The 14,169-nt window shown below is 46.6% G+C and overlaps 1 protein-coding gene across 3 annotated transcripts in view; it reads right to left on the reverse strand.

Moving 5' to 3' along the window:
- Nucleotides 1-14,169, reverse strand: part of agbl1 (AGBL carboxypeptidase 1) — a 268,365-nt gene that overhangs the window by 81,320 nt on the left and 172,876 nt on the right. For all 3 annotated transcript variants that reach the window (XM_085968576.1, XM_085968575.1, XM_085968577.1), the window contains one exon: nt 13,142-13,318. In XM_085968576.1, the coding sequence (XP_085824702.1) occupies nt 13,142-13,318 (177 nt within the window). The remainder of the gene's footprint in view (nt 1-13,141; nt 13,319-14,169) is intronic.

The raw sequence follows: 14,169 nt of genomic DNA on the forward strand, positions 1-14,169 counted from the left end.
CTGTGTCGCACAGAAATCGCCGGTTGGTTCTGTCGTCGGTGACGTACAGTAGAGGCCCCTTTTGCCCCGCGGCCATCGCGGGGGCCGGTGCGGGGGGGGGGGTTTGAAAGTACACGGTGGCGTGCAGCGTTGGGCCCTAGCGCCAAAACGGGTGTGGTAGCAGTGACCCGGAATGGTAGGGCAGTCGGGCCTAGTGGGCCGGGAAGCCCGCGTGGTCGCTGCCTTGAGGTCGGGCGCGACGTCGCGAGCGGACTGTGCAGAGAGCAGCCGGTCGGCCTTTTCGGCAATGTCATTCAGGTCCGTGGAGCCAGACTCCACAATGAGCGGGCGGATGCTGGCGGGGAGCTGCCAAATGAAAAGCGTGCGAAAGAGGGCGCCGGTGTTTTTGTCGTCCGAGAGGGACAGCATGTGGGAAAGCAGATCCGAGGGTGAAGTGTCACCAAGGCCGGGGAGGTCAAGGAGTTGGCAGTTGTGCTGGCAAGAGGACGTTTGAAATTTTTTAAGGAGCGCAGCCTTCAGATGTTCGTACTTGCCTTCCGGTGGTGGATCCTGCAGCGCTGCCCAAACCTTGGGGACTGTGGCGTAGGTGAGAGAGGAGACGAGGTAGTTGTACTTTGTGGCGTCGACTGTAATGTGTTTCAGCCGGAATCTGGACTCAGCTTGAACAAACCAGGCTTCGGCCAGGTTTCACCGTGACTGCGTTTGTTTCCGCCATGCTAGCTTAGGATTTGTCCTGAGCGTCGGGGTCACCAGTGTTGAGATACCGCGGCAAACGTGGGAGTCGAGACCAGAGCTAGTAAAACACTACTGCTTTTATTCTACCTCATGGCAAAGGGAAACTGGAAAAGCCCGCGCATCCACTTAAATACTCCCCAGGCAGGGAGTGCTCCCAGCAGCCTGTCCCTGCGGGAAACAAGTTGCTGGAGGAAAGGGCCCCCGGCTGGGGGCGTCTGCTTAAACTGTCCATGCCGCTGTGAGCGGATTATGTCCAGTGGTGGCGTGTCGCCACGGTGCCTTCTATAGATCTGTTAACATAAGAAGATAAGAAATAGAAGCAGGAGTGGGACATTCGGCCCTTCGAGCCTGCTCCACCATTCAATAAGATCATGGCTGATCTTTGACCTCAACTCCACTTTCCTGCACTATCCCCATATCCCTTGATTCCCTTAATATCCAAAAATCTATTGATCTAAGCCTTGATTATACTCAACGATTGAGCCTCCACAGCCCTCTGGGGTAGAGAATTCCAAAGATTCACCACCCTCTGAGTGAAGAAATTTCTCCTCATCTCAGTCCTGAATCAGTAACATTTTTACTGATCACTTAGTTCTTGTTAGCGCTTTCTATTAATCCATTAGTATTTTCTACCAATCTGTTAGTACTTCCTACCAGTTTGTTAGTGCTTCTTACTGGTGTATTAGTATTTTCCACTGGTATGTTAGCATTTTCTCCCTCTCCAGTACTCTACATCTCTCCCTTTTGCTGCAGAAGATATATTGGCTTGTGATGGACTTTCAGCATTCTCATTCCACAATACTGGAGGTGATGACATTGCTGTCTACAGACTTTCTTTTTGCACTCCTTGCTGACTACTTGGTAAAAGAAATGAAACATGAAAAGAACCAGCCATCCATTAACAGATGAGTCAATTGAAAAGGGAAGCTGAGGTTACAGAGAGCAATTCTTCTGTAAAGTATTGATAAATGCTTCTCCACCCTGCCAGAATGAAGAATGCAGGCAATATTTTGGGAGAGCTTGGGTATTAAATCCGAGTTGCACATGATCTGTTTCATATTACTTAATATTATTCAATCATATAATATATTTAATATATTATATAAAGTAGCATTAAATTGCTCTTTTTTTCTTTGGGACATGGGTTCCAACCTTCACCTACAGATGAATGAAAGTTTTGCCTTTCTGATAGGGGCCAGGTGATGCAGTGCATTAACAACACTGCCTTTCTCAGACTCACAATCAGATCCAAACCAAAGAGATTTGCCTCTTTAACAGAACAGTGTACAGCCACAGGCAGCTGCCATAAAGACCACGGGGGTGAAATTGGTATACACCAGTAACGTAAAAGGAGCTCATAGCAGATCGACAGTCCATTTTACACCACATATAATTTTATTTCCTCAAAAGAAATCAGGCATGGAGTAAAATGGGCTGCCAATTCACTATGAGCCCGTTTTGTGCTACTGGCACACACCAGGTTCACCCCAATGGCTCACAATGTGACGCTGGTGGTTGACAAGGACCTAGAAAGACCCGGAGACCTTGTGCTGGGACCAATGACTAAGTCACAGGTTTCCCATAGACGAACACATATTCTGTAAAGGCCTTTTATCTCTGCCTGTAATTTGTTAGTCCATTGCCCTTTTGCCTCTTGTATCCGGACATAAGAATTACATTTAAAAATCAAAGTCTAATAGCTTGTGAAATTTTCCATTTTACAGCTTTTTAAACTAAATAAGAGAGACTCAGTTCCGATCAATAACCACTTAAATGGCTTCAATCTACCAGTGCAAACTCCAGGCTGGTGGTTTAGGGTGATGGACATGTTTTCTTTGAAGGTACACATCAGTATTCAGCAGCTGGTGTATTCAAACTTGCATTTAACAAAAACAAGAGACACCACTTAATATAGCTGTACATGGCATCCTAATTAACACTTCATTCAAAGCCACTGATTCGCTGCAATATTGGAAGGGTAATGGGCCAGGATAACCTGGGTGTCCTCCAGAGAGAGGTGCAGATCATGCTATGGAATTATTTGAATTCTAGTTAATAATTCATTTGATTGAAGAATCACACACAATGCATGTTGATGTAAAAAGACTACTGAGCCCTTGGTTTGAGTATAAAACAAGGCTTTAATCAACTGTTTCACAACCATGAGATTCTAATTACATCACTAGTTCCTGGTTACAGAAACATCCTGAGCAAGCTGGGCCCACGCCCGAGTATTTACACTCCTTGGACAGTGCCACCAGCTGGCCGCACAGTGTTATTTCATGAGTCATTTCTCCAAGAATGATAAGATTCATGACATATTTCTTGTTAGCAATGCAAGAGGAGACAAATTGCATTCTTCCAATTATTAAGCTATTAATTTCCATTCTTCTGCATTTTAATATATCCTTTATTTACCTTGTGTGATATGCTACTCATTCATTGTGTAAATGGACTAATAATTTTTTCTCCAACAAACTAAATCTGTGTTATTAACTTTCTATACGAAACAGCAGCCCTCCCTCCATTTAAATGTTAGGTTTTGACTCTAGGGGGTCTAAATTGGATAGCCCCTGAAAACGGGCGCTGGGATCATGATGCGCGATTAACCCGCGCCTGTTGATTGAAATGCAGGCAACACACAAATTGTGTGCTGCCTGATCATTAGAATGATGCTGCTTTACAGCCAGCGCTAACTGCGCTGTTCATTGGCTGCACGCATCAGCAGGGGGCCCAAAATCGTAACTTCCTAGCACTTCTTAAAACTAGCCTGCACTGCTTAAAGCTAGCCTGCACCTCTTAAAGGGGAGGTGTATTGTGGCTGGAGCAGGTGCTGGCAGTTGTGCAGTAAGTGAATCTGACCTGGAAAACAGTGAAGAATGGCACAACATGGGAGAGAACGGGCTCCAAGGTTTTTGGATGCTGCACTGAAGGCCTTGGTGGAGGAGGTGGAAAGTAGGAGAGATGTCCTGTATCTGCAGGGGGCCAGGAGGCCCTCCAGACACACACTCAAAACGCAGTGGGAGCAGATAGCCGTGGCGGTCAATGCCTGGCGTCTAGCCTCAAGGACCTGGATGCAGTGCAGCAAGAAGTTCAATGACCCCACACGAGTGGTCAAGGTCAGTGGACTCATCTTCAAATGCCATATCCTACCCTCTGCACCACTAGCCTCAGACAGTCCTCAATTCACCACACTCCCATCACTCTCCTACCAACAATCTCTATCAATCAGGACTCATACCTAATATTCATATGCTCCACCGCACCCTCACACACTTAGCACTGCTGCAGCTTCACACCCACATCTCACAGCTTGCACACACTGCCAGCTATTCAACTATGAGAGCCACATCACTCAAAACAACTTGCACGACACTCACTGACACACTTCCCTCTCTCTTGCAGGACAAGGTGGCGCACAAGCGGAGGCAACGGGAGCTAACTGGCAGGGGACAGGCGTGCCTGCATGTCCTAACCCCCATGGAGGAGACGGTGCTGGCCATTATTGAAATGCCAATTGCAGAGCCCGTGGCCAGTGGCGGGGCTGAATCCATTGAAGATGACGGTATCCTCATACCTAATTCTCCTTCTCACATCCCACTTCCTCCTCATCCCACAATCTCTTGTGACATACAAGCTACAGATGGTGTAAGCATGCACCTCTTACTTTGACAGCCCCCACCCCCTCTGACCTTCACCACAATCTTACCCTTTTGCTTCTCTTCTGTCAGATACACAAGAATTACAATCTGGCTAGGCAGTGGAGGAACAGCAAGAAGACAGTGATGATGAAGGCACACCAAGTCACTCGATTTTGCACTTGCAGCCACCAGCTCAGATACAGATATTGCGCGTAACTTAGAGGATAGCATAGAGGCAGGATCTGTACGTGGTGAGACACCAGGCACAAGTGGCCCGCAGCCAGGGCAGGGGGCAAGGATAGCACAGGTGCTGGCTTGCTGGAGGGTGAGGTCACACACGAGTTCTGCTGCGGAGGACTCAGATGAGGCGGTTAAGAAGGCAAATGGTATGTTGGCCTTTGTAGCGAGAGGATTCGAGTACAGGAGCAAGGATGTCTTGCTGCAGTTGTACAGGGCCTTGGTGAGACCACACCTTGAGTATTGTGTGCAGTTTTGGTCGCCTTATCTGAGGAAGGATGTTCTTGCCATGGAGAGAGTGCAGCGAAGATTCACCAGACTGATACCTGGGATGGCAGGAATGACGTATGAGGAGAGATTGGGTCGATTAGGCTTATATTTGCTAGAGTTTAGAAGAATGAGAGGGGATCTCATTGAAACTTATAAAATTCTAACAGGACTAGACAGACTAGATGCAGGAAGGAAGTTCCCGATGGCAGGGGAGTCCAGAACCAGGGGTCACAGTCTAAAGATAAGGGGTAAGCCATTTAGGACTGAAATGAGGAGGAATTTCTTCACCCAGAGAGTGGTGAACCTGTGGAATTCTCTACCACAGAAGGCAGTTGAGGCCAATTCATTAAATATATTCAAGAAGGAGTTGGATATATTTCTTAAGGCTAAAGAGATCAAGGGATATGGGGAGAAGGCAGGGACCGGATACTGAATTTGGATGATCAGCCATGATCTCATTAAATGGCGGAGCGGGCTCAAGGGGCCGAATGGCCTACTCCTGCTCCTATCTTCTATGTTTCTATGTTTCTCATTAAGCTCCCATCACCCATTACCAGGGGTTACAGTAAATCCTGGAAGTGGTCCCATTGTATGTAGCCAGGCACGTTCACTGGGTGTGAGAATTCCTTTCGCAGCAAGAATGACCAGAATGTCCCAGGGCCCAGTGGCCTTTTTACGGTGGGATGACCATTTCTCATCCTTTCCCTGACTGCTTTAATGACAATTGCTGTGAACAATGGATATACATACTGATGTATTTGCCACTTACTCTAGCCAATTCTCATGTTTAAATGTGCCAAATTGTTTATGAAGCCAAGCCCCAAAATATTTTCAGATTCTCTATGAATTCTCTGATATGGAGTAAGTGTTAAAGAATGAATGAAAAAGCTGTCAACTTAAAAGTGCTGTGGTAGCTCCTACAAATTCTGGCAAAGTATGGGTTCGCAAATTACTGGTGAAATGTTTTAGGAATAATGTTACAGACATCAGCCACACTTGAAGCAGTTGGCGTTCCCTTGTGCTAAGTATATAGAGGAGCATTAGCTGACTACATTAGCTGAGTCAGAAGGTTGTGGGTTCAAGTCCCACTCCAGGGACTTGAGCACATAAAGCTAGGCTGACACTGCAGTGCAGTGCTGAGGGAGTGCTGCACTGTCAGAGGTGCCGTCTTTCGGATGAGACGTTAAACCAAGTCTGCTCTCTCAGGTGGGTGTAAAAGATCCCATGCCACTATTTCGAAGAAGAGCAGGGGGAGTTATCCCCGGTGTCCCGGGGCCAATATTTATCCCTCAATCAACATAACAAAAACAGATTATCTGGTCATCATCACATTGCTGTTTGTGGGAGCTTGCTGTGCGCAAATTGGCTGTCGCGTTTCCTACATTGCAACAGTGACCACACTCCAAAAATACTTAATTGGCTGTAAAGCGCTTTGAGACGTCCGGTGGTCATGAAAGGCGCTATATAAATGCAAGTCTTTCTTTCTTACGTCGAGGGGCGATAAAAGTGATTCAGCCAGTCCAATCCAGCATTAATTCACAGCAAAAAGTCTCTATGAAATACTTTGACAAGAGAATCATTGGTGTGTGTTGAAGTCGTGTAAACAGCCTGTAAATTGTGTGCATATGGGATTACAAAGGGGACTGCAGAAGTTGAAACAAAACAAGATCTCAGTATAACATTGTGACAGCTAACTACACATACGCAGCAAATGTGTACACATGGACAGACAGAAGCCAGCTATTGATTGGACAGAATCACTGCTATTTTCACCTCAACAAACAGAAATCAGTTCTGCTAGCCACATCGCAGAAATTGATACAGACAGGATCAATGTTACAAGCTAAGCAGGGCTAGACTCTTGACTAGGGAACTAAAACCACATCCCCGATTAAGGCTTGCTTAATTCGATAATGTAAGTGTTTATAGGTGTGTGGACTGAAACACGAGCTGTGTTATGAAACCAGGTAAGTTACAGACTCCACTTTGGAAAGGCTGTCAGGATTACCATCAGTCAGCAAATCTAAAGTATCCACCGACTCAGCAGAAATAAGTGAAAATGATGGATTGTGTATTAGATACTTAAGTACCAAGCCCTCTAAACTGATTGAGTTTGATGATTATTGTCAGTCCCAAAAATCCCATACAACAGATTATTCCTGTATTTTTTAATGTTTTTCTCTATACTTTCTCTTGTGCGTCCACAGAACACAGTGAAAAGCCTAAAATAATGAAGTTGTTTTCCTATTTTGTTGAATACTAAAGAAATATAATCGTTCAATTGCCTGAGTCTGAAGTACGTCATTAACCCATTGAGTGTGGGAGAGTTGTAAGAGACCAGTGAAGTGAGAAGACAGCTGAGTGAAGTGAGGGATTTTGGCCTGAATTAAACAAGTGAGCACTTTATTATCTAGTTGGTCATTAAGAAGAAAGTTTTTATTGACGGTGCTGCTCAGACAGAGTCTGTCTGTTGTGAGAAATAGTAAAGGACCTGCCACCATATTGGGAGTATCTCATCGACCACTGAATTGGGAGAAGGAATCGAGGATGAGATTGAGAGAACATTGCTGTTGTAACAGAGTTGTGATAATGAGAGTATGTATCCTAAGGAAGACTGGTATAAGACAAAAGTTGGTGGTCAAAATGGGGAAGGGGGTCTTAGAAGGCAAACAGGATTGTTTCCTTAATCAATATGTTCCATGTGGGATCCAGTGCTTGGTGTGGGTACTGAAGCAGAGCAATTAAGGGATCTGAAAGCAGGAAAACACTTGGGAATTAGGTAATTTTGCAATTGGAGAATAATGGCGGCATGAGCAGAAGTAGATGAGCATATCTTGCACTGGCAGCACGTGAAGCAGACCTCTTCTGAGTTTGTGAGGTCCACTCGGTTAAATAATTACTTTTGTGCTCCCAACACAGATTGGGCTTTGCGCTGGGAGGGTGACACAGCAGCAGATTGAAAGCCTTAGAGGAACTGCACAATTTTCTTGTCTTACATTTCTTGGTTAAAATGTCGGAAAGGCAATCCAGCGATGGTTGAAGGAAGTGGCAGCAGCCATGGCAGAGAAAGGACTTCTCCCTTTACCAAGAAAATAATTATTCTGTGCTCGCAAAACAGCTCGCACAGTTCCCACCTCCTGAGTCATTAGGTCTGGCAAATTCCCATGCCAGGCAGTTAATGGATGTTATGGTGCCGAACAATCAACCAGCAATCATAATTGGGAATGCTGGAAGCTGTTAGTAAGCATTGGCACATTATCTAACAGGTGTTTTTGGGGTAATAAGTTCAGAAGAAGGTGAAATGATGGTGTGTGGTCTAGCTGCCATTTGCATGTAATCCATGCCTGATCTGTGCAATAAGCTATGAGGTTGATAATATAACCCTTGCGGAGCACAACTGGTGCCAACAATGTTCAGGCGCTCCATCAGCCTGTGCAGAAGTGAGATGACTTCATCCCATCTTCTTCTTCTTAGGCAGTCCCTCGGAACCGAGGATGACATTAAAAATGAGTTCTCAGGTGACTGATTAGCCCAATGCGGGACCTACAGTCTCTGTCACAGGTGGGGCAGACGGTGGTTGAAGGGGCAGGTGGGTGAGGTGATTGGGTTGACGAGCGCTCCTTGCGTTGCCTGCACTTGGCTTCCGCTTGCTCCCGGCGAAGAGACTCGAGGTGTTCAGTGCCTTCCCGGATGCTTCTCCTCCACTTTGTGCGGTCTTGGGCCAGGGATTCCCAGGTGTCGGTGGGGATGTTACACTTTTTCAAGGAGGCTTTGAGGGTGTCCTTGAAGTGTTTCCTCTGCCCACCTGGGACTCTCTTGCCGTGTTGGACCTCCGAGTAGAGCGCTTGTTTTGGGAGTCTCATATCGGGCATGTGGACGATGTGACCCATCCATCGGAGCTGATTGAGCGTGGTCAAAGCTTCGATGCTGGTGATGTTAGCCTGAGAGAGGACACTGGCGTTGGTGCGCCTATCCTGCCAATGGATTTGCAGGATCTTGCGGAGGTCATAATGGGAGGTCAGCCCCACTGATTATTCTGGTGCTCCAGGCTCAGTGCTTACAACACACCAGGAGCGGCAACGGAGGTTGAAGCTGGAATTTCAAGTGTCAGCAGTCAGTGAATGGTTTCTGAGCCAACAGTGCACCAACATGAGTTTCCAGGGTTTTCAGAAGGGGCATGGGGCAGAAGCAGTAAGTGTGTAAGAGGCCATCAGGCTGGGGATTTGAACATTTTTTTTTTTAATTGTGTCCTCCTCTTCAGGGTCCATTCCAAAAAGGCACTACGCAGTTAGAGTGCTGCTCAGACACTCCAGCTGCAATATCGAGAGGCCCCACTTATTAAAAATTTTGTCCAGACATTTATTAAGCCTCGCACACAATTTGTGTGCAGCCTCCCTGCACCCTTCGTGATGGTTGTCCACATTGAGCATGCTAAGCAATTCTGATGTATTGGAGGTCTCAGACCTCTATGTCCTATAATATGGGGAGCGCTTCAGGAGACGGTCATTCGATTCTCAGCCTCCATATGTGATCTACACAAAAAGTGAGATTTTCCACCTGGGTGGAATCTTGCTAGAACCTCAGCAAAGCAGGACCTCCACCTATCCCTACGGTCTGCCACTGGGTCCAGACAACTTGCTAGAATTAACCTAATTTAGGTAGACTCCCTTTGAGATTCCCTCCTGTTGCCTCGGATGCCTGCCTCTGGGGCAGCTGAAGACAATGATTTTTTTCCCCCCCAAAATATTGGAATATCACAGAGAGAAGGAGTGATTTAAGTTTTAAATCCTCATCCATCCACCCCCAACACTCCCCCCCTACCCCAGCAACACTGAACGCTGGCAAAACACCAGCATTCGTAGCATCAACTTATAGTTGCATGGACGTATTCAATGCTTGCTGTCACTTGCAGCCGGAAATGCAGCAAGCCACAGAAGGGCGATGGAACAGCTACCCACCTGATTTTCCACACTTACCCGCTGTGGTAAATGGACCTGATAATCTATATGCGATACATACATCTATATGTAACCTACACATGATCTACACAATAATGTACATGTGATCTATACAAGATCGACATGTGGCCTATACATAACCTGGATGTGAGCTATATATGATCCATACGTAATCTATACATGATCCACACACAATTTTTACGTGATCTATATATGATGTAAATGTAATTTAAATATGATCTACATATGATGTACTTTAGTAAAGTCATGGGGTAGAAATTGTATCTCATTGCGTACCATAAAAAGGGTGCAACAATGCCAAATTTTGGAGACCAACATTCTGCGCCCCAAGGATACCTGAAAAACGCCCGAGAATTGGGTCAGCCATTTTTCAGGCTAAAACAGGCATTAGGCTCTTCACATATGTAAATAAGAAATTGCTTTGGGATGTGCAGAGCAGGAGCTGGGTCTGCCCCGCTACAGATTCTGTAGGTAAGTTTTTAAAAAACTTTTCAAAATCGTTCCTGTGGAGCCAGGAGGGGTCCCCACGATTCCAGTATCCCAATCGTCCTCTCCTCCATTACCACCCACCCCAGCTTCCCCCAACCACCCGCCCCAGGGATTTACTAGCGGGCCACTGCCAGCGAGGTAAGTGGCTCGAACTTCATCTTCTTCAAATAGGCGAGTTGCCTGTGGAGGCTCAAAAAGCCCCAGAAGCTCACCCAAATAATGTTAATGAGGCCCAAGGCCCAATTTTAGGCCCTCCTCGGGTCACCCGCTTGGGGTGCAGCTCTGATTCTGGACCAGAAAACGGGCACAGGCAAATTTCTACCCCCATAGTATCTGACCAAATGTAGTACTAGATACAAAGGCAGTTGGGAGGTCATCTGCCGTTTTTGAAAGTTGTACCTATTATGGATGAAAGTCCAGCCTGGAAAATTTCTTCCACAGGGAAACAATTCATTATCAGCTGAAGTGCACTCTTGGGAGCTGAAGAGACGGCACCATTTGCTCTGCACTAAACCTCATTCATTATTAATGGCCCATGTGCCAATCAAAACCCCTCAGAAAGTGTAAAGAGTCATTGATAGTAATGTCTCCTGTGCCTCTCGCTTTTATATGATGTATGATTTTCGGAACATAATATCCTACTGTCAATGCTCAATAAAATAAATGTTTTATTTATGTACCTCCAATAAAACTATTACTGGAATAAACAGTGAGGTCCTGACAAGAACACTTTGATATAGAACAACGATTTTTTGCTGGAGAGGAACTGAATGCATTTGGGGCAAGAAAGTTCCGCCTGACTCACTGAGGGTGTAAGCACTGAGGAGGCTCTGCCTGTCTCACTGAGTGTGTACGCACTGAGGAGGCTCTGCCTGACTCACTGAGTGTGTACGCACTGAGGAGGCTCTGCCTGTCTCACTGAGTGTGTACGCACTGAGGAGGCTCTGCCTGTCTCACTGAGGGTGTAAGCACTGAGGAGGCTCTGCCTGTCTCACTGACTGTGACTGGGTTGGTGAAGCTCTCCCTATCTCACTTAGTGATTAGGTTCAGGAGGCTCAAGCCGTCTCCCTGGGTGTGCTTGTGATGAGTCGGCACTGTGTCGCCCTGGGTGTGTTTGCACTGAGGAGGCTCTAAGGGGGAAAAATTAAGTCACGCCCCCTTTGAGGAGCTAACTTCACCAGGAAAAAATTAGTGCCCCGCGGCCGGAATTCACCGGTAGCGCCCCAAGAGGGAAGCGGGGTGCTACTGGAAGCGCCCCGCCTCCCTCTTGGGGCGCTGTGAGTGAATTTCCCGGCGTGACGTGCCGCAGCGCCACGCTCTGCGGCACATCGCGCCGCGATGCTGCAGGCATTCCTCCCCTTCTTAAAGGGGAGGGGCCGAGCGCTGCACGACCCAAGGCCCAGCTGGGCCGCCAGGGATCGGAGTGCCGGCAAAAGAGCCCGGTACTCAAGAGAAGTGCGGGGCTCACAGAATTCAGCCAGCACTCCGCAGGGGGGGGACGGGGGAGCTGCTCAGGAGGCCGGGGATGACAACGGGGGCAGGTGCTAGCAGGCGGCCAGCAACAAAAATGGCCGCCCGGCACCTCGCCTTTGATTTGCGCCGCCCCGGCCGCAGGTAGGCCCCTCTGACCCCCTCATTAGCATGTTTTGTAATGGCCTTCCAGAAGCATCAGCATGCACAGCAACAGAAGGTCCCAGAACTAATCAGAAATGGTGACACTGCCACTATGGGCTAAAACTTAGATGAAACAATATCCATCCCCATTTGTAGGCATCACAAAGTAGATGTGCTGGACGTGGTGAGTAAATTCAGGGCAATGTATTTGTGGTGGGGAGGCTCTGACTGTCTCATTCAATGAAGAGGAGGTTCTGGTTCTGACTGTTTCACTCAATGAGATGGATTTTTATCTTAACTACCTGGACATTAAGTATTGCCTTGACAGAGCATTGAGAGGAAAATTGGATGGGGAATCGAACGCCTATAACTGAGTTGATCTGATTTTCCTTCCATTTAAATTACTGGTGGAATATGGGTGGGCTCCCTTAAGGGCCTGTAATCCTCCCCGCCCAATTTTCCTGTCTGCGGTCTGCCCAGACAATGCTTAACATTCAGGCAGTGAAGATAAAAATCCACCCCATAGTGGTTGGGTTGAGGAGGCTCTCACCAGATGATTATGAATGAGGAATGTCATTCGGCCCATCTTAATTCATTCATCCAAAAAGATCTTAAATTCTACCCAATTGTTTCTTAAATGATTCTAAGGTTTTCGCCTCCAGTACCTTGGACTCGCAGGATCAGTCGCATGGCTCCCCTCTGCACTGCCTCCAATGCTAGAATATCTCCCTTGCTCCTCGGTTTACCAGATCGAGACATATTACTCAAGGTGTGGTCGGATCAGGGCACTGTAGTTTGATTACAACTTGCTCTCAGTGTTTTGATTATTCAATATTCTATTGGCTTGGCTGCTCTACATTGGATGGACATATTGAGCATTGAGTCTACTAAGATTCCGAGATCACTTTCAATATCATCCTTAGCCATTTCAACACCATTTATGATGTACATGTGGTGCCCATTTTTTCTTCTTATGTTACACATGTCTGCATCAAATTTAATCTGCCATTCTTCTGCCCACTTGCATATTTTGTCCAATTCATTCTGTAATTTTTGGCTGATTCTACTCCTCCTAGTTTGATACGACCTGTAAAATTGACTAAATTGCATGGAAGAGAAGGCTATAACCGTCTCAGTTGGTATGAGTGGAACAAGGAGCGTCTAACTTTCACTCACATTGTATTTGCCCTGATCACAGCCACAGTAGGTGCTCTCCATGGTGTAGCTTCGAAGAACCCCAATCTCTCTCCAAACCACCACCCGCGCCGTGGCCTCCCTTGACTTCTGTACCAAGAAGAGGCAGCGGTTGATGGTGAATGCTGGGGAAATCTTGTCCAGGACTTTGGGGATGGTCTGTGGAAAAATGATTTTTAAAAATTATTCATTTAATTCAACAGCAAACAAGTCAGTAATCAGGTACTTCTACAGCTTTGCATGCATATCACAGCGCAGGGTGAGAGATGATGCTTTAATGACTTCTGGGAGAGGATTTCTGCAGCTCATGTTTCTGATAAACTCACGGCACAGCAGCATCTGATAAAAACTGCATTCAGAAGATTTCAATAGTGTGCCTTTTAAAGATACGGATTTCTCCATCACCATTATTACCTTTGGCGTTCAAGGTGAGAGAGGGAACAGTGAGAGAGGTCAGTGCCAGTCAATAGAACAGTGTGAATGGGCAATGTTAATCAGTGGAACAGGGATGGCTCAATTTTTGTCAATAGAGCAGTGAGAGAAGGCACTGTTTGCCAATGGTAAGAAGGAAGCCCCAGTCAGTGAAATGGTGAGAGTGAGTCCTGGTCAATGGAATGATGAGAGGGCGCACATGTTCACCAAACCAATGGTGACAGCAGGCATGTGCTCTTCAAACCAATGGTGAGAGGGGGCATATGCTTGAAAGTGAAAATTAGAATTTTTGGTTTAATTTCTATTTTATCCGAGAATCACTAAGCACTGGCCCCATCACATTTGCTTTGACCTTTAGTTGCCTTGATTTGATCCCAAGTTGAGCTAAGACAGAATGTCACAGTCTCAGGGTACGGGGTAGGACATTTAGGACTGAGGTAAGGAGAAATTTCTTCACTCAGAGGATGGTGAACCTGTGGAATTCTCTACCACAGAAGGCTATGGCGGCCAAGTCACTGAATATATTTAAGAAGGAGATAGATAGGTTTCTAGACACAAAAGGCATCAAGGGGTATGGA

This window comes from Somniosus microcephalus, chromosome 27 (assembly GCF_052327205.1).
Source record: "Somniosus microcephalus isolate GS21.2 chromosome 27, FLI_Smic_1.0, whole genome shotgun sequence".
In the NCBI taxonomy this organism is placed as follows: domain Eukaryota; kingdom Metazoa; phylum Chordata; class Chondrichthyes; order Squaliformes; family Somniosidae; genus Somniosus; species Somniosus microcephalus.